Source organism: Rhinoderma darwinii, chromosome 6 (assembly GCF_050947455.1).
Source record: "Rhinoderma darwinii isolate aRhiDar2 chromosome 6, aRhiDar2.hap1, whole genome shotgun sequence".
NCBI classification, from domain to species: Eukaryota; Metazoa; Chordata; class Amphibia; order Anura; family Rhinodermatidae; genus Rhinoderma; species Rhinoderma darwinii.
Window position 1 is genome coordinate 14277020 of NC_134692.1, and position 25969 is coordinate 14302988.

At 46.3% G+C, this 25969-nt stretch overlaps 2 protein-coding genes across 7 annotated transcripts in view; one reads left to right on the plus strand and one right to left on the minus strand.

Annotated features, from left to right (window-relative positions):
* The window catches only part of RAB3GAP1 (RAB3 GTPase activating protein catalytic subunit 1), an 83979-nt gene extending 78787 nt beyond the window's left edge, over positions 1-5192 (plus strand). For all 3 annotated transcript variants that reach the window (XM_075829198.1, XM_075829199.1, XM_075829200.1), the window contains 2 exons: positions 1057-1159; positions 4445-5192. In XM_075829198.1, the coding sequence (XP_075685313.1) occupies positions 1057-1159; positions 4445-4681 (340 nt within the window). In that variant the 3' untranslated portion in view covers positions 4682-5192. The remainder of the gene's footprint in view (positions 1-1056; positions 1160-4444) is intronic.
* Positions 5193-13583: 8391 nt separating this feature from the next.
* Positions 13584-25969, minus strand: part of ZRANB3 (zinc finger RANBP2-type containing 3) — a 179056-nt gene continuing 166670 nt past the window's right edge. For all 4 annotated transcript variants that reach the window (XM_075829205.1, XM_075829207.1, XM_075829204.1 and 1 more), the window contains 4 exons: positions 23415-23558; positions 18302-18671; positions 17407-17538; positions 13584-13766 (listed from right to left, as the gene is read on the minus strand). In XM_075829205.1, coding sequence (XP_075685320.1) covers positions 13668-13766; positions 17407-17538; positions 18302-18671; positions 23415-23558 — 745 coding nt within the window. In that variant the 3' untranslated portion in view covers positions 13584-13667. The remainder of the gene's footprint in view (positions 13767-17406; positions 17539-18301; positions 18672-23414; positions 23559-25969) is intronic.

Genomic DNA, 25969 nt, shown 5'->3' on the forward strand with positions numbered 1-25969 from the left:
AATGTTTATTTTTTAGTGTTCACCCCCACTATATATTAGAATAGTTCTGACTTTTATGGACGCGCATTACCAGTTATGTAAATTCTTATATTTTTACAGTACTTTAGAGGAAATAAGTGAAAAGGTTTTTTTTTAACTTTTCGGGCTTAATAAGAGTACAAATATGGCAGACCTGGGAACCTTCATTAGGCTCCCAGAACAACCATCGGCAGCCTGCGATTGCCTCGAAGTGGGGGCCGATGGGCTGTGGTGGGGGGGGGGGTTTAGATGCCGCGGTTGCTATTGACCACAGCATCTAAGTGGTTAGATGTGCGGGTTTGAAGTTTTCTCTGATTCCACCCGGTGCAGTGAAGTCTTGGCTGTAACATACACCCGCTCAGCATGGAGCGCGCCCGTACTTCCCCTTGTCGGCAAGGGGTTAAAACCCAAAATGGCAGCTTATAATTGTCCCGTCTGGTTTAGCCACTAATATAAATGCCGAAATTGACCAATGGTCTCTATGTTGCAGTGGAGTGATTGGGATGGGATTTACTGACCTGCTACAGGGGTTAAATATCCGTTTTATGGAAAAAAAACAAGTGCACCTTCTATTGAAAGTCACATGTAATCTGTTTTCCACACTCTTTGGCCATTTCTGGGAAATCCGGGTGACGACCAGTAAATCTACCATTACAACATGAGCAGGAAATCCCATATCACGACATAATAACTAGGCCTACGAGCCATTCAGGAGCCTGAGAAAGCCGTTCTAATGGCAGCCATATTGGTTGTAATTCCAGGCACAGATATAATTGAGAAGTTCTGAATAGAAATGGTAACAGCTTGACGAGAAGGACGACTGCGGACTTGTATTTTATGGTGATTTTGATATTTGGTGAGGGGAGGGGGTCGCTGTGATGTGAATGACTGCAGCGGGATGATGAGGGGTATGTTCTCTGTGTGAAGCTTTTCATTCTGTCCTGTGTAGTATCTCGGCCGGATGTTTCCATGTATTCCCCTCTGAGGCTCGCTCCCTCCGCTGTCATCACTGATCAGTTGATCTCTTCCCTGTGACAGGTTTGTGAGTTGTCTTCTTGAACAGCCTGAAGTGCCAATCATCGGGGCGTGCAGGGGGCCGGCCGGAACCATCATCCACAAGATGTTTGTCAGCGCTCAGCGGGTGAGTCCGGCCTCATTGTCTACAGCTTATCTGCAGCCTGTCTAATAACGGAGAACATGGGAGGAACCAGTTATAATGCGTCTCCTCGCCGCCGCCACCGCACGTTCTATTCTCCTCCGACGTGAAGGAAGATAAGGACACCTTTTCCATGTTTGATTAATGTCCTCTCATTATCTTTCACTGCGGGGCCGTCCACAGACATCCTGACTCATGTACGGCGATCGTTTCCTATCACAGGATTTATTACTTATTGTATAGATAGAATGGATGTATATACAAACTGGGAGTCGTTTCATCTTATCAACAAACATGCAAGTCCTAGCGTTTCCAATAACATACATGTCACAGAGCAGAAGGGATCAGCGGCTAAGGCTTCATTCACATCTGTGTCAGGGTCCCGTTCCGTCGGAACAGGACCCTGACTGACACAAAGGGAAACCATAGGTTTCCATGATTTCAATGGTGACGGATCCGGTGCCAATGGTTTCCACTTGTCTCCGTTGTGCAGGGGTTCTGTCATTTTAACGGAATCAATACCGTAGTCGACTACGCTATTGATTCGGTCAAAATGACGGAACCCTTGCACAACGGAGACAAGCGGAAACCATTGGCACCGGATCCGTCACCATTGAAATCATGGAAACCTTTGGTTTCCGTTTGTGTCAGTCAGGGTCCTGTTCCGACGGAACGGGACCCTGGCACAGATGTGAACGAAGCCTTACAGACACTCCTGGACCGCTTATCTCCAAAATCTAGCCTATTAGAGTCTTATTTATGCTTTAATTGTATTAGGAGTTATTTTTAGGATATTCTCATACCGATCCGTGGTCGTCTGCAGTTTGATCTCCCATGTATCAAAAGTCCAACAAGAAAACCTAGAAAATTCATGATGTGTCAGTCACACAGCAAATGCGGATGCTGTAGGTGTGAACAAACGCTTAAAGGGGTATTCTCATCACACAGAGCAATGGCATATCTAGGATATGGCACCTCTTTGGAATGGAGGGTGCGACTGCCGAAAACCCCAACCGATCCTGTGAAGAAAGGGGCCAAAGCGCTGATTTAGCTCTGCTTCTTCTCAGTTATTCCGGCTGTGCAGGGAACTGCAGCACAACCCCATTCACTGGAAACCGTGGAGCAGTCGCAGTGTTAAAGCAGCTCTACGCTCCTTCAATCTCAAGATCGGTGGTGGTCCCAGCAGTCGAATCACAAAGTGATGGCATCTCCTAGCGATATACTATGGCTTTGTTTGAAGAGATTACCCCATTAACCTTCATAAGGACAGGCCAGTAACATGGTCACACTGCACAAATCACCTAGAAACACAAGTTGTTTGGGTATGCCATAAAAGTCTAAATGGTTTGGGTCTGACTATTGAGACCCCCACCAATCACAAGAACACAGCTTTCCAGAAGAGAAGTGGCTGCGCTCCAGTTTCCGTTAAAGTCGGGAGATACAGAATCAGCTGAGTGACCACCAATCAGACCTTTATGCCACATTCAGATTCTGTTAAAAGGTTTTTTCAGCAAAGACAGTAATGGCTTATTATTAGGATAGGCCATCAGTGTGTGATTGGAGGGGGTCTGACCCCCAGAACACGACCGATCAGCTGAATTAAAGGGCTGTGGTGCTCGCATGAGTGTCTGGGCCTCTTCACTGTTACAGACATAGTGCCCCTTCATTCTGATGATCATGGGTCCCGAGGGTCAGACCCTCACCGATCACACACCCGATCTTATGCATAGGCCATCAGTTTGTATTTCTGATGAAATCTTTGCCGTGTGGTGGAGATGATGTCATCACATAATGACGTCGCATGGATTCTGCATGGTACTGGCCTGTATACCGGTAGGTGCGGGATGTGCCTATGTCCAGTGGTAGGATGGGTGGGTTGAATCACTGGTGGAAGGGAGCTCCAGGCAATGAATGTTGCCACATATCTACGTTGTTGGACCCCTTGGATAGTCAGAGCCTTCGCTTCTCAGGACCCTAAAAGTGAAAGGGCTAAACCAGTTTTGGTCAACCACTTTTTGGCGTAGCGGGCGGCGTCTTGTGGTTCCACAACAGCTGAGCTCTAGTGTGAATATATATTATTTTGTATCATAATTTGTATCTGTTTGTTAAAATTCAGCCTTCAAAGAATGTCCATCACCCCCTCCCCCATCATCATTCGTCCCTAGCCTCCCGTGAATGTGTCCATGTCCGTAATGTCATGCTGCATGTACTAAACTGTTTGTCTAACCTCTCGTAGCCGTCCTCGGCTTGACTGTTTCTATCTCTTACTACGGTTTCCTTTCTCAAGCTGACTGAATCTTCTGATGAGGTAACATCCCGAATTTCTACCTCATTTCCTAACCCCATGACTGGTGTGTAAATGAGCGGAGGAGGGGATCACATACTGACGCCCGAAGCTGCACCTCATTCTTCTCACTAACACCTACTAACAAAGTAATCGTCATCCATAACGGACAAGATGTAACTCCAACACACACAGCCGCCCCCAGCGGACACACAACATCAGGTCGCCAGGACCAGTTACCTCCAAATCATGGCAATTAGCCTTCCAAATCATTGACCCCCTCGCCCCTAAGTCTCTATTGAAAAAAATACTTCTCCCAGCCACCATTTTTCTCTCCCTGGCAGCTGGGATTAAACTTTCGAGCCTTTCTAGTAAGTGAGTGACAACTCCAGATCTAAAATAGAGTATGGAGAATTTGGGGATAGGAATATGGCTGCGTTGCAATACCGGAAACAGTCCATAGACAAGAGTGGCGCTGTTTCTGGAAGATAAAAAGACTATTCTAATCTTGATGGCCGTGGACTTAGTCACAAATATTTATTGGTATATGTGGCCTGATATGCAGCTTATAATGCTCCAGTGATGGGTCCGACCACCTTTCCATGGTGTGGGCTACTGATATCACCCATCGGCGTAGACAGACGTTCTAACATGTCCGACTATCTGGATATCTATGACAGCTCCTCGCTCCACTATAGAAAGAACACACAGGGTCCTTTTTTCTTTTTTTTTTATTATCCCGGCACATTTTCAGGTTGTGTATCCCACACAAAAACACAGGGAGATCACGCAAGAACGCGGTGCTCGGACTGAAGTGACTGCCATAGGCCCCATGTATCACAGTCGTGACCCTCTTGTCTTGTCGTGAGTGTAGACCATCCATGATGAGTCCTTTATGTTCAGTCACTTGGATACTCGGTGATGATATCTGTACGGCTGTGCCCGTATTATTGTATTACTCGCTCATCCTCTGTTCTGGTTCTCAGGTCGCAACAATGGCCCCAATGGAAGAAGATCCGAAGAAGTCTGGTACGTCAGATGACAAGAAGTTGCTTTCCGGAACGGACTTTCCCTCCCCCACCGGCCGTGAGGTCATCCTGCGCACCACCATCCCCAGACCCGCCCCCTACTCCAAGGCTTTGCCCCAACGTATGTACAGTGTCCTTACCAAGGAGGATTTCAGACTCGCCGGCGCTTTCTCCTCCGATACGTCTTTCTTCTAATGTTCTCGGATCCTCATGGACGCTGGCGGCGACTCCTTATAGGTCTGCGCAGAGCGCTAGTCGGGGGCTTATTATGACGCAGCTCCAGGTGATGGTGAAACGTGGCTTTATTAACATAACGGACTCCTCTGCTTGTTAGTCAGATCACTATAGTTCATTTTCTGGGTACACGAGTGACATCTGAGGGGTTTTATCTACAGGGCACTGAGCAAATCTGGTCCCTATTTTATTCTGAAGGAATCATGGATTGTCCTTCACCCAACTACTGAGATCTGTCTCTTCTGCGGTCATATTATTTATGGCAATGGAAGGAGAGCGATGCTCTGCAGCGGTCATTGATGTCTCCGTGCCGTCCATATGTTATTTGCATTATAGTGTGCGCTCTCCATAGGGATCTGTGACCATTGTGTGAGTATTCGCTTCTCCTTCCAGATATCAGGGTGATGTGTTCATCGGTCGGGCGGCGGTTGTTTGGATTTTCCATTATTAAATGTTATTAAGTATTATATAAGTATCTCGTCCTTTTTAATAACCCACAAATGTCCCACATTTGACGTGGCCTTTGCAGGGGGCAGCTGGGCCCGTGCCAGTAGCGATCTCCAGAGACCACAGTTTTACATATTTGTCCCTAATAATGTCCCAGTGTTTTAATGTTTGAGAACTAATGTGTGGACAGAAATTGTAGGGATCACAGCCCTATATTAATCCACAAAAGACCCCTCAGGTATTTTTCAGGATGCACCAACAATTGGAGATTGAACTAATTGAGGTGTCGCGGCGCTGAAGTCCAATCCTGGCGTCTTGTGGTTTAGTATTGGGGAGCTGCATACATGTTCTGGGTATCAATCACTGCGGAGTCACCAAGCCTGTTCGTTGTCGCAGGTTTTGGGGTTCAGTGTCACAGTTCATTGGTAAGGTTTTGGGGTACCGTGTCATTTTATATAAGTCAGGTCCAGTGTTTGGACCCCAGAACCCAAGCTCTGTATCATCAGTCACAGCGTAGGGGTCGCTGTGTTGAGCTCAGGTCCTGGGGTGCAGGGTCTCGATACAGAGTTTTGGTCCTGTAGTCTAATTCTATTACAGGCTGGAGGAAGGTACACGGGCCACTAATATGTTCTGGCCTCCTCAGAGCGCTTATCCTGCTCTTGGTATCGCCCTGGTACGGGACCGTCCCCTGCAGGTTCCTCTTATCCAGCACCGTCCCCTGCGTGTCCCTCTTATCCAGCACCGTCCCCTGCGTGTCCCTCTTATCCAGCACCGTCCCCTGCGTGTCCCTCTTATCCAGCACCGTCCCCTGCGTGTCCCTCTTATCCAGCACCGTCCCCTGCGTGTCCCTCTTATCCAGCACCGTCCCCTGCGTGTCCCTCTTATCCAGCACCGTCCCCTGCGTGTCCCTTATCCAGCACCGTCCCCTGCGTGTCCCTCTTATCCAGCACCGTCCCCTGCGTGTCCCTCTTATCCAGCACCGTCCCCTGCGTGTCCCTCTTATCCAGCACCGTCCCCTGCGTGTCCCTCTTATCCAGCACCGTCCCCTGCGTGTCCCTCTTATCCAGCACCGTCCCCCTTATCCAGCACCGTCCCCTGCGTGTCCCTCTTATCCAGCACCGTCCCCTGCGTGTCCCTCTTATCCAGCACCGTCCCCCTTATCCAGCACCGTCCCCTGCGTGTCCCTCTTATCCAGCACCGTCCCCTGCGTGTCCCTCTTATCCAGCACCGTCCCCTGCGTGTCCCTCTTATCCAGCACCGTCCCCTGCGTGTCCCTCTTATCCAGCACCGTCCCCTGCGTGTCCCTCTTATCCAGCACCGTCCCCTGCGTGTTCCTCTTATCCAGCACCGTCCCCTGCGTGTCCCTCTTATCCAGCACCGTCCCCTGCGTGTCCCTCTTATCCAGCACCGTCCCCTGCGTGTCCCTCTTATCCAGCACCGTCCCCTGCGTGTCCCTCTTATCCAGCACCGTCCCCTGCGTGTCCCTCTTATCCAGCACCGTCCCCTGCGTGTCCCTCTTATCCAGCACCGTCCCCTGCGTGTCCCTCTTATCCAGCACCGTCCCCTGCGTGTCCCTCTTATCCAGCACCGTCCCCTGCGTGTCCCTCTTATCCAGCACCGTCCCCTGCGTGTCCCTCTTATCCAGCACCGTCCCCTGCGTGTCCCTCTTATCCAGCACCGTCCCCTGCGTGTCCCTCTTATCCAGCACCGTCCCCCTTATCCAGCACCGTCCCCTGCGTGTCCCTCTTATCCAGCACCGTCCCCTGCGTGTCCCTCTTATCCAGCACCGTCCCCTGCGTGTCCCTCTTATCCAGCACCGTCCCCCTTATCCAGCACCGTCCCCTGCGTGTCCCTCTTATCCAGCACCGTCCCCTGCGTGTCCCTCTTATCCAGCACCGTCCCCCTTATCCAGCACCGTCCCCCTTATCCAGCACCGTCCCCTGCGTGTCCCTCTTATCCAGCACCGTCCCCTGCGTGTCCCTCTTATCCAGCACCGTCCCCTGCGTGTCCCTCTTATCCAGCACCGTCCCCTGCGTGTCCCCCTTATCCAGCACCGTCCCCTGCGTGTCCCCCTTATCCAGCACCGTCCCCTGCGTGTCCCTCTTATCCAGCACCGTCCCCTGCGTGTCCCTCTTATCCAGCACCGTCCCCTGCGTGTCCCCCTTATCCAGCACCGTCCCCTGCGTGTCCCTCTTATCCAGCACCGTCCCCTGCGTGTCCCTCTTATCCAGCACCGTCCCCTGCGTGTCCCTCTTATCCAGCACCGTCCCCTGCGTGTCCCTCTTATCCAGCACCGTCCCCTGCGTGTCCCTCTTATCCAGCACCGTCCCCTGCGTGTCCCCCTTATCCAGCACCGTCCCCTGCGTGTCCCTCTTATCCAGCACCGTCCCCCTTATCCAGCACCGTCCCCTGCGTGTCCCTCTTATCCAGCACCGTCCCCTGCGTGTCCCTCTTATCCAGCACCGTCCCCCTTATCCAGCACCGTCCCCTGCGTGTCCCTCTTATCCAGCACCGTCCCCTGCGTGTCCCTCTTATCCAGCACCGTCCCCTGCGTGTCCCTCTTATCCAGCACCGTCCCCTGCGTGTCCCCCTTATCCAGCACCGTCCCCTGCGTGTCCCCCTTATCCAGCACCGTCCCCTGCGTGTCCCTCTTATCCAGCACCGTCCCCTGCGTGTCCCTCTTATCCAGCACCGTCCCCTGCGTGTCCCCCTTATCCAGCACCGTCCCCTGCGTGTCCCTCTTATCCAGCACCGTCCCCTGCGTGTCCCTCTTATCCAGCACCGTCCCCTGCGTGTCCCTCTTATCCAGCACCGTCCCCTGCGTGTCCCTCTTATCCAGCACCGTCCCCTGCGTGTCCCTCTTATCCAGCACCGTCCCCTGCGTGTCCCTCTTATCCAGCACCGTCCCCTGCGTGTCCCTCTTATCCAGCACCGTCCCCTGCGTGTCCCCCTTATCCAGCACATTGACCTGATCTGGAGCGGCCGAGTTATATATTTAATGTCTATGAAGAACTGTCGTGTGTGCGGCTCTGCAGTCCCCGCGGTCCCCGGTGTCGGTTACCAGACTTTGCGCTTTGGTTTCGTATTATATTGAACATTATATTTGGTTCGTTTTGCGACTGTAAAATAAAGAGTTCTCAGTAATTGACCTGATTGTTGGGCCGTTTCTGTGCGAGCGTCGTACGGAGAAGTGATGGGGTCTCTGGTAAGGTGAGGGCAGCGTCACCATTGTTCTATTCTGTACTGTCTGCAGATCCCTCACTATTCCTCCGTATACCAGGATAGTAATGCGGGGATGGCTGATGTGATCGATGTTCTATTCCATTATCTGGTTTCATTGCAGCTTCTGTCAATAGTTTATATTACAACAACCTGCTCTGTGCTGGATATCGATCACGCAGCCTGAGACAGTCCCAGATCTACACAGCCAAGATTGTGTCTCTGGGCTACAGACGGCTCTGAGGATACTGAAGACTGGCAGGACCCGCAGGTCAAATACACAGAATCATCTAGAATTATGGAGGCAGGAAAATGAAATACAAGGGCTGGGCGAGGACTCGGTCACACAGGATTTACTGTCCATGCTCCAAAAAACAAAAGTGATCCCCGCAGGGGAGAAAACCTCTCAGGAAATACGGCCAGAAAATAAGACCGTGTGGGATCTGTTCACACAATCATCATGGCTTCTGTTTATAATGGACCCACAAGGGCATGTTCACATGGGCTATTGTCAGCTATAAACACCCTAAAAAAAACTGCTAAAAATGCTGGGACTGAACGCCTCCAAACATCTGCCCATTGAATTCAATGGGGGAAAAAAAGGCTTTCCATTCTCACGGGCATTTTTTATTGACTCAATAGAACAAGCTCCAAATAGAAACAGCTCCAAAAACGGCCGCAAAAACCACAAGTTCCTTAAAAACCGTCTGAAATTCAGAGGCTATTTTCCCTTGAAACCAGCTCCGTATTTTCAGCCGTTTTTTGTTAAGCGCGTGAACATAGCCTAACAGTTACACTGGATACCTGCGAACCCTGATAGACCCCGCTGGCTTTAATGGCATAGGTCAGGTTTCCAATATTTTTGACTGCAAGAAAAGCACTGCTAAATGCAAGTGTGAACAGAGTCTTAGGGCTAGTTCACGCAGAGTATTTTGGCGCTGTTTTTGACATGGAAACCTTGCCAAAAAGCACTAAAATTCACCTCTTATTGATTTCAATGGGAGGCGGAGGCATTTTTTTCCCGCGAGCGGCGACATGCCCTTTCTTTTGCCATTTCCATCTCCAACCTCCCATTGACATTACTGGGAGGCCGAGAAAGCGATATTCGCACCGTTTTTTTGCCCGTGGGCGAAAAACGCGGCACATGTTCTGCCGGCAGGTCAAAATCTGGTAATTTTTCTGCCTGCAAAAACAAATTGTGTGAACAGGGCCTTAGCGAGCCTAAAATTCTAGATTTGTGTCACATGCGTCCTGTGGAATACATGAAATAGGCATTATATTTACATTTACTAAAAAATTTACGGAACTCCATGTTCTACGACACTACAGAAAGAATTGTCACAGCGTTTTTAAAGAACTCCAATTAGATGTAGAGGTGCGGTAACGCCGCCGTTTTAACGCATCCTGCAGACGTCCCTGCGCCTCCATGGAGCCCTAACCTAAAATAGTTGTTGATCTTTGTTTATGGTTGTCATTTTTTTTATGTAATGCTATTGGTCAAAATTGTGAAGGTCGACAAAGGTCATCATCTGCCGGAACCCATCTTATGTTTTTACACCCGTTGTCTATGTAGTAATAAATGTAACTATTCTATAGAATGAGGAGGAAAGTACCGGGTATTTCCTCTTTACCAGCAGAGCCTATAGATTTAGGGACTCCGGGACGATCTCTTATAAATTGCTCTACTAAAAGGGACTGATGCTATTTCTCTGCGATTATTAACTTTTTTTTTCCCCACTGACTGGTGATATTTTCCCAGCCCCGCTTATGGCTATTGATAGATTTAACCGTACAGTGTTTGCTGCCATGGAAACAAGTGGAAATATCTATTTTAAGGCTGGAATTGGCGCTGGGCGTCACACAGCTGAAATAATTTACTCTTTAACCCCTTGGCTTCTGCAATCTGTTAAAAATATATATCTGTTTTTCCGGAAGATGTAAGAATATATTTGATGGTGCTGGCAGCGAGGCGTTAATGAACTTATAGCGGCAGATGAACGTGTCGTTAACAAAAAAAAGTGGTAAATATATCAAGATAAGTGATAAGATGAACGCCGACATGTTCCGGTTCAGGAACCTTAACACCCTGTACAGGGAATCTGAAAGCTCGAGAACAAGGTGGGGGAAAAACCGAAATAGACGGCTCCAGTCCAGGGGTGGGAAGAGTTCTGTGCAATTTACACAGTGTCAGTTTTAATTGGGCGCACTGTGCAGGAACGCCACGCCAGTCACTTCATTATCCTATGAGCGCCAAACTCTGGGGGCACTTTCTTTGCACGCCTGGATTTGCGGTCAGTGCTCCCTTTTGGATTTTGTCGTTCAAGGGTTTTCCTTCTTCCCGTTGCTAGAATCAATCCTAATTTTTGCAGGTTTATTCGGGACTGGATTTCAAATACGACCATGTAACGGAGTCCTAAACTAACGGTTTTTAAGTATCAGCGAAGCGCAAGCGCCTTATTGGTTGGTTTATGATTCATTTATATCCAAAAGCTGCGCAGGATTACACCACCGGTGCCTTGAATTCTCCCTCATTTGCACCATGGATGTCACAAGGTGAAATGGTTCTACAGCAGCACAGAGCTGTCAATCATACTGCCTGTACTGTAGCCCCTCCCACACTGAGCTGCTCAGCAGTGTAAACAATGAGAACCACACAACACTGGCAGTGCACTTTGTTTAAAAAAGAAAATAATCAAAATACATTTCTAGTACAATAAGCATAAGTGACCTATGGAAAATGACATCAGCTCCGTATTTAGGACCTTCCAAATAGGGATGAGATGCACTGCAGTGAATGAGGCTTATCCAACAGACCCAAAAATAAGTAAATTCCAGAAAACAGAGTCTAAGTGAAGCGTATTCGGTTTCATTCTCTTTTTTTTTTTTTTAAATATATGCGCTTTGTAATTATTTATATTCTATTTCAGACTTTAATTACAGATTATAAATTGCCATAAATGTTTTTTTGGTTTTTTTAACACCTCTTTCTAGATTTGTTATCCGTCTTTCACCTTTCTGTTCACTCGAGTGTCAGTCACTGGGAATGAATTGGGAGGAGGGGTGTTGGGAACAAGTTCTTTTTGGTGACGGTGGTAATTTAAAGTAACAGGGAATGGAGAAAAAATATATTATTCCGTCATAGGGACCTCTGACAATCTTGTGGGATGTTTCAGTGTCGCAACTTTATCTCTGCTGTGTGTGATCAGCGCAGTCTGAATGTTTTCATGTGTATTTGTCAGTGTTCGGTGACGGCCACGTCCGTGCTCTGCCCGTAAATGTCGAGGCTTTAGAAAGGGCATCTAAGGGGCTTGTCTTACGCTACATGTAAAACAATAGGAGATTAGGAGTTCCTACTCACGCCATGGGGCACATTCATCACATGAAATGCACTAATTTGTGGTAGAAAAATGCTGCAAGTGAAAAACATGTCATATTTTTAATTTTTAGTGCCATTTTCGACAGATTTGGAAAAAGATGCATTAAAGATGGCAGGCTAAATAATTGCACCAAATTATGACTCCACCATTTGTGGGGTAGAATGGGCATGAGGTGGCACGAGGGTAGTGCGTATCCCGTGAGTTGCACCACGTATACTATGTAGCGTGCGCTATTTTGATATGTCGCAACTTTGTGCCAAATGAAAAGGCACTAGAAAGGGGCACTGATCGTTGTTTCGCTTTATTCTACTACTTTTTAGGATTATTTTTTTATTTTTGATGTGATAATTGCAGCGATTTTCATCCTCTGTGAACGGAGCGACACTTCAGGTAGTTCAATAATAACAATAAATGTAGAAGAGGAGACCAGATCGTGCCGGTAACCAGATCCTGACAACGAGCTGCAGCCACTTTGGTGACACGTTCCTATTATTATTGGGTCGTTTCCTCATTAGTCTTTTTGTTCATTAATTATTTAGAGGATTTTATTAACTGAACATTTTACTGCTGACAATTTCTCCTCCGTTATTATTTGTGTGATGAAAACGATCGTTTGGAGGTTTCTTGCAGACAACGGGTTAGTTGGTTTTTAATAATAATATATTTTTTTTTATTCTCGGAGCCGCTCCATCTTTTTATACATTTTCAGCTTTATCTGTTATCGGTCGCACCTACACATGTATTTAGTCCACTATATAGAACAGAAACATTTACATTGCATGAACCTGACCTTATGACCAGCGCCTCCCATGGTTGATGTATCTGGGCAGCCATTGGTGAGGACTCCTCCATCCTTGGTGCGACTGCGATCTATACGTAAAAGACTGATGGATGACCTACTGTACTGACCAATTACATCTCAGTCTGTCGAGTGGCTTGTGCGGTTCAGCAGGGGCGGAATGGTAGCAGGACTCCACTTGGCATCATAATAGAGACATAATTAGTAGGGCATTGTCTGGGAACATCACTGCGAAGCTGAAAATCACTTGTGAAGGGGGGGGGGGGGGGGAAAAGGCCATAAAAGATTCTTACAGCCGACACTTGTCCACAAGTAATGCCATCAAGTGTGATCTCCAGTCCGTGGATGCTGCTCTCCGACTCTCATTAAAACATCAAACTGATAAAATACAATATAATAATAAGATCACACGGAGCTGCGATCCATTAAGACGAAAATGATCAATTAAACTCCACCCCCTGTCAATCAAACCCACAACTTCCCTTCTCATGACAGAATCGTCTGCGGACTGTCAAAGCTTTAGGCCTCGTGCACACGAACGTGTTTTTTACTTCCACAATTCAAAAAGTGAGGATGAAATGTGGACCCATTTATTTCTACGGGCGCATGCAGACGACAGTGGTTTCCATGGGCTGTGCATTGGCCGGGAGCCCGCAGCGCAAAAAGATAGGACAAGACATTATACGGGCCGGGCTCATTGAAATCAATGTGTGCACAGTCAGTGATTTGCGGACGGCCCATGAATGACACTCCGCAGCCATCCGTGCCGTATTCACGGGCCGTGCACACAGCTACGGCCATGTGCATGAGGCCTGAGGTTGTGTCATGAGAATCAACACTGATTGAGTTTCCTCAACTACATGCATTTGATTGGCACTTGAGATCATGCTAGGACTTCCTGCTGTGAGAGGTGGAAAGAGAACTGCCTCATCGAGGGTATTGACACACAAATGCTTATTTCTTTGGCAGTTTTTTTTTTTTTTTTATAACCTCAGCTTAAACTTGTGTAAAGAAAATGTGCTTGAAAAACAAATCTTTTATTTTATCCATAATATAGAGAGGGAGAACACCGGTTTATGACACGACGCGTATAGAAACAGACATGTTAGGATTTGGTAAAGAATTTGGAGATATCTGATCCATACTTGGATGCCACGGAAAGTTTCTTAGATCGACTCCTTTCTTTTGCTTGAAGAGCCGTTCTCTGGGGAGACATGAAAAAAAATGAATGTTATACTTGTGCCCCATCACTTACTGACCTATAAAAAACATCCCGTGTAATCTATTTCACCTTCAGGGGTTTGTTCAGGATTAGAAAAAAATATATATATTTTTTTTTTCTTCCAGAACCAGCGCCACTCTTGTCCAGTATTACAGCTCAACTCATTCACTTGAATGAGACTCAGCTGCAATACCAGACACAACACATGGACAAGAGTGGCGCTGTTGTATATAATGCTTTATTACGATTTTCCTGCAGCTTCTATTTTCCTCGTTACAGAATATTTCCCATTACAAAAAATGTATTTTCAGCTTCTCAGTTTTATCTTTAAGAGAGGCTGAGTGACAACATTCCCATTTGCCAACAGGTGTAGTCACTCAGCTTTCCTACAGTCCTGAATAGCAAATCTGCCTAATTAGATATTGGGAGGGGGACGGACGGACCGTATCACTGCAGAATCGGAGACATTTTGGAATACTAGGTTATATATTTGTAGCTGTAATGGTGACTGTATTGGTTGTCACCCAGCTTTCCTAGAATCCAGAATAGCAAGTCATCTAAATATCCTGGAGATTTGCATGCCTGTATAATTAGGCACATTTGTCTTTCAGGGGTCTTGCAGATCTGGGTCAAAATGCTCCAGCTCTCTCATATACAGATAAAAGTATATAATAGCAGAGGACGCTCCAACAGTCCCGTACAGTTATAGGTGACCGTTATTGATGCCCCATGGTCCCTGGCATTGGATTTCTGGGTCCTTCTCTATTCCAGGGGGTTCTCCTCACTACGACCTGCCGATTCCTGTGACCTTCTTCTTCTGTTCCCCTCCCCCTGCTGTTCCTTATAACTTGGTCGTCTATCGCTCGTCTCCTCGCCCAGCAGCTCGCGTTCACCGTTTGCAATTTTCTTTAAGGAAACGGTTTGACGGCTCCAGTCTCCTTATCAAAAGCAAATCAACGTGTCGCTATCTGTGTCAATTATAATGAAATAAACTCCAAACTGTGAACATCGGGACGTCAGCGACTGGATGTGCCTGTAGGAACCCCTTAATCTCTAGAGAGGGCGGGCACAAGCCAGTGACATCACTTCGTCTGCCCCCCAAAATTCTACAATATAGAGAAGGAAGAGAGCCGGGTCACATGGCATCAAGTTTACACTTGGCTTATTTCTTGCAGATCTCACATTGAATATAGAACAATGTGCGTTTACAATAAATCATTCACAAACTGCGGGGCGGAACTTCGATTTATGCTTTAAAATCTGCTGCAAAAGGCGCTTGTAACGCGCGTGGATTCGTGGCCATATCTGTGGGAACGTCCTGAGACCACGAGATGAACGGACACTGGACATCAGATTGTGACCTGCACTGGGGACGGGGACTGATGAGGATTTGTGTGCAGCGCTACGGACTATGTGGTCGCTTATAAAAAAATAACGAAAAAAAAGACAGAGCCGTATACACGCGGTATAATGGACGCAGCTGCACCTTCTCATACAGAATGATTAGGAGTGTAGTACATTTAAAGGGACCCCTCCTGCTATTATGTAGATGTAATGAGATCCTCCCTCTGTAATATTATCAGGTAAGATGTCGGCAGCGGAGAATCCAGATACATTACAATAAACAAGTGTTTGTGGGATCCAGTAATGACCGTACTGTAAGCCGAGGACGAGCTGGCAGCAGCGCCATTGAGAGCCTCATCAGCGGCTACTTGGAGCTTCTGAAGTTGTCATCAGGTAGTTATCTCGGCTGCCGCTCACTCAAATTGCCTCATTAGTGATCGAGAATTTCCAGAAATTAGAAAATGCAGATAACGAGGCGGCAGAAACACGGGCCAGGAAAAAAATAATAAAATCTGCCCCAATTAAAAACCAGAGACTCCAGCGCAGCCGGCAATCGGGAAGAGAACGTCGTCCTCTGCTGCTGGGGACTAAAGCAGCGACTCGGACACGACGTGAGACAACCGGCTGTAGTATAACTGAAGGCAGCGCCACGATAATAATTAGAGTGCGTGGCGATCTGCCCCTGGTCCAGGCCAAACCTTAGGGATATCAGACGGCCCTTCTCCGAGTAACTGGTCGGTCTGTGAATGTCATAAGATAGAACGACAAATCACCGATCTCTGCCTTGATCTGGAAGCCGAGCAAGTTTGATATGAATGACTGTCACCCGACAACAATCGCAAAAATCCAATAAGGGCCTGTTCACATCAGCGTTGGCTTTCTGTTCCGGAGTTCCGTCGGGTGAACCCCGCAACGGAAAGTCAAACTGAAACCACAGCTTCTGCTTCAGTCACCGTTGATATCAATGGTGACGGAAACATTGCTAATGGTTTCCGTTCGTCACCATTCCGGCAGTTTTCCGTTTTTCTGACGGAATCAATAGCGCAGTCGACTGTTTCCGTCACCATTGATATCAATGGTGACTGAAACGGAAGCTGTGGTTTCAGTTTTACTTTCCGTTGCGGAGTTCACCCGACGGAAACCTCCGACGGAACTCCGGAACAGAAAGCCAACGCTGATGTGAACAGGCCCTTAGGCAGATCAACTTTTTTTTTTCAGCAGAAAATTATCAAAATCAGACTTTTCCGCCCTCCAAAATCTGTAGTGTACGGCACGGCCAGCTGGACTCCTGGTCTTCACTCGGGTTAGTGTTGTGTGTGCAGGAGCAGATTGATCTGCAGCGAGTGCGCTGTACACACATAGCCACAGGATTGTGGAGCGATCACTTGATGCGAACATTTCTGCAGGCTTCAGAGCTGAAATCTTCCAGCATTCCCTGCTTGTTCAGTGTCTGCACAGAGCTTGTTCTGGTAATTTTGCACTCTGGGAAGTGTCATCTTTACACCAGGCCCTGTAGTCATCTAAGAAAAGCGAACTGCCCCCCACCCTGCAGTATAAGAGCTCAGATAAGCGGTTACTCCGATAGTTCCTCGTCTAGTGTCAACCTCCTGCGCAGCGGAGTCCCTAAGCTGGTAATACAATAGAGAAAAGTCAGTACCCATGTGTGATCGGGCCTGCCAACTGTCGGGAGGAATTGGGTATGTTAGATTTCTACACAGCAGTTCCTATTGAACGACAGCAAGCAGAGATCTTAAAAACTGTTAGGAATTGATATAGAAAAATAACATTTGCTGAAACTGGAATACCCCTTTAACATGCGTGGCAGCGATTAATCTTATGCTTAATACATTAGTCGCAGGTCAAACAAATACCGGCCCTTTAGAATAGAAAAACATATATACAATTACAGTATACTTCCATTTTGTTTCACTAACACTGATGTAGCAGAGCTGAATTAGTAATTTACCTCTCTGGAGCTGCGTTGCTTGTCTTGTCCTTACTGCTCTGAAATAATGAACACTATGGGCACAACTAATACTTTAAGCTGACTGCAAGGCCTGAGGGGCGGGGCTGGACAAGAATTCTCTCTTCTAATCCGTGTCATGCTCCGCCCCCTGCACGGGCCATCACAGAGTAACGCAGTAGGTTTAGCTGCAGTCTTTTATAAGCCCTCAGATCATGCGGTGCGATATCCTGAGGAGTTGAGCAGACTGACAATCTCAGCTCTGCTACATCTGTCCCTATGTTACATAAAGCTGTAATAAAACGCAGGGCTTACCTCTCGGTGGCATACGGAGCACAGGGTCTGCAGGTTGTCCAGCGCGCACTGTCCTCCCCCGCCGTACACGGGTCTGATGTGATCCACCTGCCAGAACTGGCCCTCTGTGGGGTTCCGGATCAGCTCATTCAACTGTGAGGAAGGTTCAAACACAAACTTTGCTGACCCGGCTTGTTACACATCGAGAACACGAACACTGACATCTTACATCCCCGTTATCTACGGACTCCTGGATGAAACGCTGTCACTTATTTGTATAAATGGCGTCTGTGCAGCAACTGGAGACGGTCGCCATTAAAACTGCAGTCTGACCGCGATTGTCATGTAAATCTGACAGAACCGGAAACATTGTACAAGAAAGAAGCAGCGACACCGGTCAGGACGATACAAAGTAACGAAACGGAAATGTGTCACGTTCCCACATTTCCTCTGGAGCTACTTGAGAAAATCTTGGGGTCTTACTCATGGTAAATTATACTGTGGCCACTAGGGGGCAGGACACTGGAGATAAAGAACTGACCCCTTCCTCCAAATATAACCCCTCCACCCTCCGAATGTTCTTTGGGGATTTCCAAAGCTATGGAACACAGCTGACAACAGGGAACAATAGACATTCATCTACACGGGTGACAACAGGGAACAATAGACATTCATCTACACGGGTGACAACAGGGAACAATAGACATTCATCTACACAGCTGAGGAATATATAATGGTTTAGTGTCGGGTTGGCTGAGTGTTGTTGCTTCCCGTCAGTTGCTTCTCATCACTTTGTTATTCGCTGTTATTTAGAAAGTAACCGGACGGCTGAGGAGCAACTGACAGGGAAATTCTCATTAGTCCTGTAGTGGGTGAGATGATAAAATAGTCGATCTGTTTGGGAGCGTTGATTTACCTGATCTAGCGGAAGCTGCGCCATCCAGGTACTCTCCAGCAGACCCTTCCTCTGACTCAGGGGGGCGTCCCGCATGCTCAGGAACAGCTCCTGTGCGTTCAGGCAGCACTGCTGGCACACGCCGCGCTCCGTCTCAAACACTTTCGCCCTCATGTAACTTTGACTGGAGCGGATCAGGTAGTCGTCCTGACATTTGCGGCTGCAGAATCGGTTGTCCCAGGCGGTCGTATCCTTCTGCGCGGTAACCTGGCGGCAGGGTTCCTGGCAGTAAACGCACAGAGGGTTCCCGGCATTGTCCACTACTTGCAGGTAGCCGTTACCTGTAGCCTCCGCGTCCGGCGGGGACCCAGCGACTTTCTCATCTTCGGTCCTAATATTGGAAACATTATTGTATGAGAATGAATCGTTCCAGCAAAGCGGCGGCAGAATATTCACCGTCTTATTACCACTTCATACTGTGAAACTAATAAGAGGCAGAAAGCCGCTCAGGAAGTCGGATTAGAAATGAACGGTTAATTTTCTGACATTGTGCACATCACCCATTGCGCTCCTTCCATTAAAGTCACCATCCATTTGGCTTTAACCGCAGTCTGACTGAGAGCGCCCCTCCCCCGCCCCAATGTGCAGATATTCCATAGCTTGTAAGCTATATTTACCCTCGTAAAACAAGAACGCGCTGAATTATTTATTCACACTTTGTAAACAGTGAAAGAAGAGATGGACGGCCATGAAGACTTCATTTTATGGAGAGCAGCGTTACACGGATCCTGTATATACGCTTATTCTGGGCCAGACAGGATATTCCGTATCTGTAGTCATTATAGGACCACGAGACAAGTGCAAAGTATTTACTGCACATCCCAGAACATCTTGTAGCCAGGAGGACGCCCGCAGTGACTCTGACATCATCGGTCTCTATAGCCCCCCATATACATTGGATTAATAAGTCCAGGACCTCTCGGGTGAATCGGCCATGTTGGATTTCGCAGCCAATTCATTTCATGCAGCGCGAAGGTTAACTACTCCTTGTCATCTCCGCCACAGTAATTCACACGCATAGTCTGGATGAAGGGAGGGGTCATTGGTGGTACTGGGGGGTGAAGACCTCCACAAACCACTCGTATCTGTGGATGACCTTAGACCTCCGTACTGAAACGGGGAGCAAAGATCTCGCAGGATTGGAAACGTTATCTCACTAGTAAAGCATAAGGATGTGATGAGGGGTCCTGCTAACAGAGCGGCCCTTTTCTGGGGGTCCCGACCCATCCATGTCCAGCATGTAACACTACATTTCCCCTGCAGAGGTTTCTCTATATTAACGGATGCACAGCAGGTAATGCTGATCCAAGGACCATGTAGTAAGTCCTTGAGAAAAGTCCTAAGGCTGGACAGAAACGTCGCATCTCTGCATGGATGAAATAAATCACTTTATTTTGCTTATATTGGAGTGCTGCTGAATTTATATATATAAAATGTCTATCAGTGGGTTTATTGCAACTTTGTAATTACTTTTTATTAAAAATTATTTTTACTTTTTGAGATACAGCTGCTTTGTAGCCTGTATACAGAGCAGCTGTATCTAGCGCTGAGACCTGAATCCGTCAGATCAGCGGGACTGACGGGTTCAGTGTCTACAGGTCCTGCGTGTGGATCCACCTGTAATCTATCACATCTAAGTTATGAACTTACATGCAGGACCTGCTGACACTGAACCCGTCAGTCCCGCTGATCTGACGGATTCAGCTGCTCTGTATACAGGGTACAAAATTATTTTCAAATAAAATGCAATTAGAAAGTTGCACCAAACACAATGATACACATTTTTATTAACAAAAAAAATATATGTATAGTTTTCAAAGGTGTACATAGGCTTTAAGCCGGACTTAGAGATTGGCTAATCGCTGGTCCAGCATTAAACTAAATAAGGGATTTTGTGATGAGACGGCCCATTTAAAGAACAGCTTTGATACACTGACGAGCCCTGCACCTGTGTCAGCAGGACAGGATCAGGATGGGTTTTCTATTCACAGGCAGCCGGCGGAGATCTTTAATAGTGAGCAATTGATTCCCAAAGTTGCAGAACTGATCATTATACAATATATTGCTAAGTGGGATCACCGCACGAGCACCGTGACTCTTAGGAACGGCTCTTCAGCGTTTGTCACTTATGACGCAGCGTCCTGCTGAGAGGGATTCACTGGTCACTCATAATCGAGCCGACGGGATGGTGAAGGTGGGGGAGGGGCATTCACTGTATGCAAGGTCAATGCTACATAACAAATGTATATAAAATAAAGTGATATAAGAATGAGAAACTGTGTTCAGAGCCTGGCGAGAGGAAACGGGAAGAACTCTATATTAATACTAATATACTAATTAATGAAAAGTGGGGTGACTACCCCTGTGGGCACTGTAATGGCCGACACTAGTGGTTATCATCCGATGTTATAATCTTCGTAGGAAACCAGGATAGAATATTAAAGGGTTTGTCTCGCAATCCTGTATATATGGGAGCCGCAGGGGAACCTGCTCTGTGCGGATATGGACAGCGTTGTCTCGATAGGACAATTCCTTTAAGGAACGTCACAGAAGACAACGACTCAGGGTCTTCTATTTCCAGCTCAGTTCTGCTTTTATGGGACACGTTCTATAATAATATAATAAACAGGACTTTTCCCACTGCTGACAGATTCTACAGAAGAGTTTCTCAATTTCTCGCATTAGGTGGACGTTCTGGGAGTAAATCAAATAAACAGCAGGGGGCGCCACAACAAGTATGTAACAGCAATATCTACACACGGGAGAATTTTTCTCAAATAATTCCAATTGAAAAATTGTTTTTGTTTTTAGAATATTTAATCGTGGGACGAGCCCTTTAAGAAACAATCCTCAGCACAAGTCTGCGAATCCGTTTTCAAGCCGCCATTGATTTTCTCTCGGTTTCTCGTTTTCATTACTTTGTCCAGAACAGGATATTAAACCTAAATTTCAGAGTGGTTTCAGGTCGGCCGTCTGCCCGCCCGATTGTTAATAATACGAAGAGCAAACTTCATTACACGGAGGACTGAACAATTAAAACGATACCTGCATAACCGCCGCCGCAGCTCGCCACACACCATAGCAACACTAAATAGATCTGTTGTCTCCAGAGACACGAACATAACAAGTTCAGACTTTGATTCTTCCCGGCTCTGGGATCATTCTCACTAATGTATGCTAATTCTCCAGTGAAGGAGCGCCGCTGATCTCTGCCGCATCATTCCACGAGCATCTCATACTCCGCACTGATCCCCCCCCCCTCCCCCAAATCACTGCCTCATCCTGGAGCAACTAAAAAAAAGTTTTATTTAAGAAAGAAAAATCCTCGGCTGCTGAGAAGTCAAATAAAAGGATTTTTGAGTTTAATCACTATATAAAGTTCTGCAACTTTCTAATAAAACTTTGTGTCTCAGTTCCTCACCATTTTCTAAATCTCAACTTGCAGTCAGTGAATGAAAACATTCACGTTTATATCCAGCGGCTGTACACCTGACTACTACTCTCAGCTGAAGGTTTGCTACAATTGTATCTGGTCTAGAGGATCATCTCTGCTTGCTGTCAGTGATGTTATTTACCTCTGAGTAGCGGCAGAGAAACTGAAATCATTTTGAAAGGCTTTTACCACCATGTCGTGTATAGTTCCAAAATTTTGAGCGGATTCATTTCTTAATATATTTTCATAGTGGTCAGAGCTCCGTTTTTTTCTGATACAGAGGCCCAAATCCTCTGCATAGACATACTGTAGATTTAAACATGACATTCTGACTGCCTGCAATCACCACTAGGGGGAGGTAAGGATCTCACTGCATGCGGTTTAAAAGCTAGGGACACTTTTGCACTGAAATTTATTTATTTATTTATTTATTCAGTCGCAAGTTTTAGGCTGCAATCCTCATGCCTTCATTTATTTTTAGACTCCTTAATATGCAGTTTGCAACCTGCTCCTAGTTTTGTGTCCTCCCAGTAATACATACTGGATGTGAGGTCTTCACCAGCTCTCATGTTTCAGCACAGCTTCACTCCTGTACTGCTTTCTTCTACATCCCATGCGGGATCTCTTCTACCTTGTGTTGTCTGACACAGATGCTAAGGAGTGCGATTTTTTTCCTCTCTCCCCCTAAATCGTCTGCCGTGGCTGCTTTGGTCTCACGTTACATAGATACACAGCTTGTGCGTTTACCTCTCCCTCCCGAACTATACTCTTTTACAGACAGCCTGTCTAAACAATTAGATGCTTTCGTCCCTCTCCACACTCTAATCGGCCGTGTACAACCTCCTCCCTATCCCTGCAGCTATCTGTAACACTAAGAGAAGGGAGGGGGATAGCAGATCTATGTTACGATCAGCAGCACAGCTAGCTATGCATAGGAATTACATACAAGAGCAAAATGTTAAGACATTTTTAATAAAGACTTTTCTAGAAAGTTGCTTAATTTTGCATTTAGAGTTCAAATGAAAAAAAAATATTCAAATTTCAGTGTAAGAATCCATAGCTTTTAGATCGTATGCAGGATCTCCTAAGCTCCCTCTAGTGGTGGCTGCAGGCAGTGAGAATGTCATGTTTTACATTTACAGTAGGTCTATGCAGAGGATTTGGAAAAAACAGCGCTCTAACCACTATAAAGATATATTAAGAAATCAATCATCAACTGCTTTCTTGGTCTGGTTTTCTCTCGGCCAATCATTGGATCAGACACACTGTTTGCATACCACATATACTTGCTTTAGGCCCCCGCTCCTTCGTGGTACCCACCATCAGCGCTATTAGGTACCCAAATATAAAGAAATCCCCTTTAAGACTGAAACTCGGAGGTTCTACTGTTTATTTACGATGAAAGCTTTTAAAGCTACGGTACACGGACGCGCGGTGGATGCAATCAGAGCGGATCCTTTACCCCGCTAGATCAGATCCCAGAACGCCTCGTGTATCGTATTATTATTTTATGTGTTGTATTCTTGTTTCCTGTAAACCTTTAGAAGATGAAAGTGTCTAAAAAGGGAAAGTCAGAGGAATAATGTGCGCGGCGCAGAGGTTTAGTTGATCACGGCATCTGTCAGTGTGCGCAGCACTTACCGTGTGGGGGGTCCTGCAGCTGTACCCGGAGACACCTTTTCTTTGACGGACGACGTGCGCTCCCTGCTGACAAGCCTCACACTTCCCCCGCTGCTCTGAACTTTGCTTAATGAGGCAGCAGCGACATCTTCTTTGGTCAGGTACCTGAGAAGCAAACTCGATCAAACAACAACATGTATGTGCGACACCCCATTACACGGAGAAATGCTTTGTGTGTGATACAACGCTCGCACTCTATCATTGCTGCATTGCGGAGCCTACTCAACACCGCTACATATTCCTGTAATTAAATATTGGTTGTGTCTTGTTTTTTTTATTCTGGTTTGTAAAATGGAGAGAATAACGAGAAACCGGCTCCGATACTTGGGAAGCAAAAAGCCTTGGACATTAGTATTTGGGAGAACGATGCGTTATCTGCAGATCGGCGCGGAGAGGATGGCGGCCACATGCTGGGCATAGGTAATGTAAAAATGGAGGCAGGTCTAAGAAAAAAACAAAATATATCACCTAAAAAAAATCCTTATACATAAATGTCAATGGAGAGTTCTGTAAAGTAAAAATATCACATGACTTTTGCTTTCCTGAGATAATAGAGGGGGGGGGGTCCTCTGTTCAGGGTCCTCATCTCTTGACCAGAGTGGAGAGTGGTTACATAGAGCGGCTCTGGAGGACCTGCCCTGTATTACACAAACAACACACTCATATGAATGGACACAGTGCAATACTTAATTTCTCCTGTGGTGGCGCTGTAGAGAAATTGAACACTTACAGCCAAGTTTCCCCACTGATCACAACTGATCACTGGGCGTCTCAGCAAGGGGACACTTTGTGATCATCTTATTGTCAAGGGATAAATTTAGCTCTGCTACATCTATAAAGCAACAAAGCCTAATCTATTTTTAATATAGAGATTGAGCTGCTCTTATGCCAGAGATCGATCGCCTATTTTGGGACATATTCTTGGTTATGGGACTTGTCACTTTGTTGGCTGTATTTTATATATTGGAAAAAGTGATTAATGGGGTAAAGGGGCAAAAATAAATAAATAAGAGTGATTTGTGACAAAAAATAGTGATCATGGGGGGGGCAGGGAGTTTTTTTTTACTTCCTGTCACTAATCCCATACGGTCAGCCTCCCCACAGCTGGAAATGGCGGATATCAGGGATCGGTAGATTGTATTCTACAGCACATCGAGATATATTATTTAGGCGTAGTGTCCCTTTAAGGACTGCATGTGCCTCTACAATACGAGGGTGCGCGTGATTTATGGGTTATGTTTCCGTGTCAGCGCAGGTTACAGGTTGGGGTTATTATCGTGTCTTTTTCGTGTTTCTCACAGATATTTTATTTTTAGCCGTTTTTCCTTCGCTACCACAAGTCTCCTGTTGCTTGGCAACAAGTAGATTTAATCGAAGTGTAAAAAGTGCGACAGATAGAGCCCCATACAAGAGCCCGGACTGAAAAGCAACACCTGCAGCCCCCACGAGATGATGAAGACTTAACCCTCGGATTCCTATAACCCAATATATCCGTTCAGACCGATCATCCTATAAATTCTATATCAATGGACGCCCAACACCAGCTGACCAGAACATCTTAGATCAGGATATTAGGAAGAACATCTCCTTAAATCTGACAATATCCCCAGTAAATGTACGTTCTGCAGTTGTCGTCTTCCGTGAAGTCTTTAAAAATTGTTTTTAGTTTTTCCTTTATCTGGGAAAGCTGGATGATTCCCAATATGGCTGGAATAGGGAGTGTTCAAAACAGAAAATCCTGCATAGTTATGTAGCAATAAGGGAACGACAGATGGAAAACAGTAAATCTAAGCTTTTCCATTCAGGAGCCTGGGAAAGCTGAGTGACCTATGCAGGCTGCAATGGTGGCCATATTGTATGCTGGTGGAAAGGATTTGGAATATCCTGACAGAAGACGACGACTCAGGGACTTATAGTTAGATGTTCTGTTGTTATTTTTTTTTAAAGGAGAAATGCTAATTTTTGGAATATTACATCTCTGAATTCCTCTGCTACTCCTCCTGGAAATGTAAGAATAAACTGATAACTGGATGTTACAATTCCCTTTATGAATGACAATTGTCCCTACACATTGACACTGTTTAACGAGTGCTGAAAAAGTGGAATGATAATGTCCGGTCGTCAATTTAATCATACATTTCCAGGCGGAATAATAGAGGAACAGCACAACGCAGAGTTCCAAGAAAAGATGCAAAAACAATTGTTACTTCATGCGGAACATGGTAACACCAGTAATGCCAACCTAAAACTTCAATAATAACGTGGAAACTGCTGTAATCGCCAAAAATCAACCAGCCGCAAAGTGAAACAAATAAAATAACTTTTAATAAAACTTCAGCAAAACCTAAATGAAATCCAGACAATAATTGTAGGACACAAGAAACAATGCAAAACCAACGATCGGGTTGTATATGTTCATCTGATACACAACGGAAAGAATATATCAACAAATTTACACCGGGGTAAAAAAAAAGTCACACATTTTGGTGCTCGCCGTAGTTGCGTTCAATAGCGAC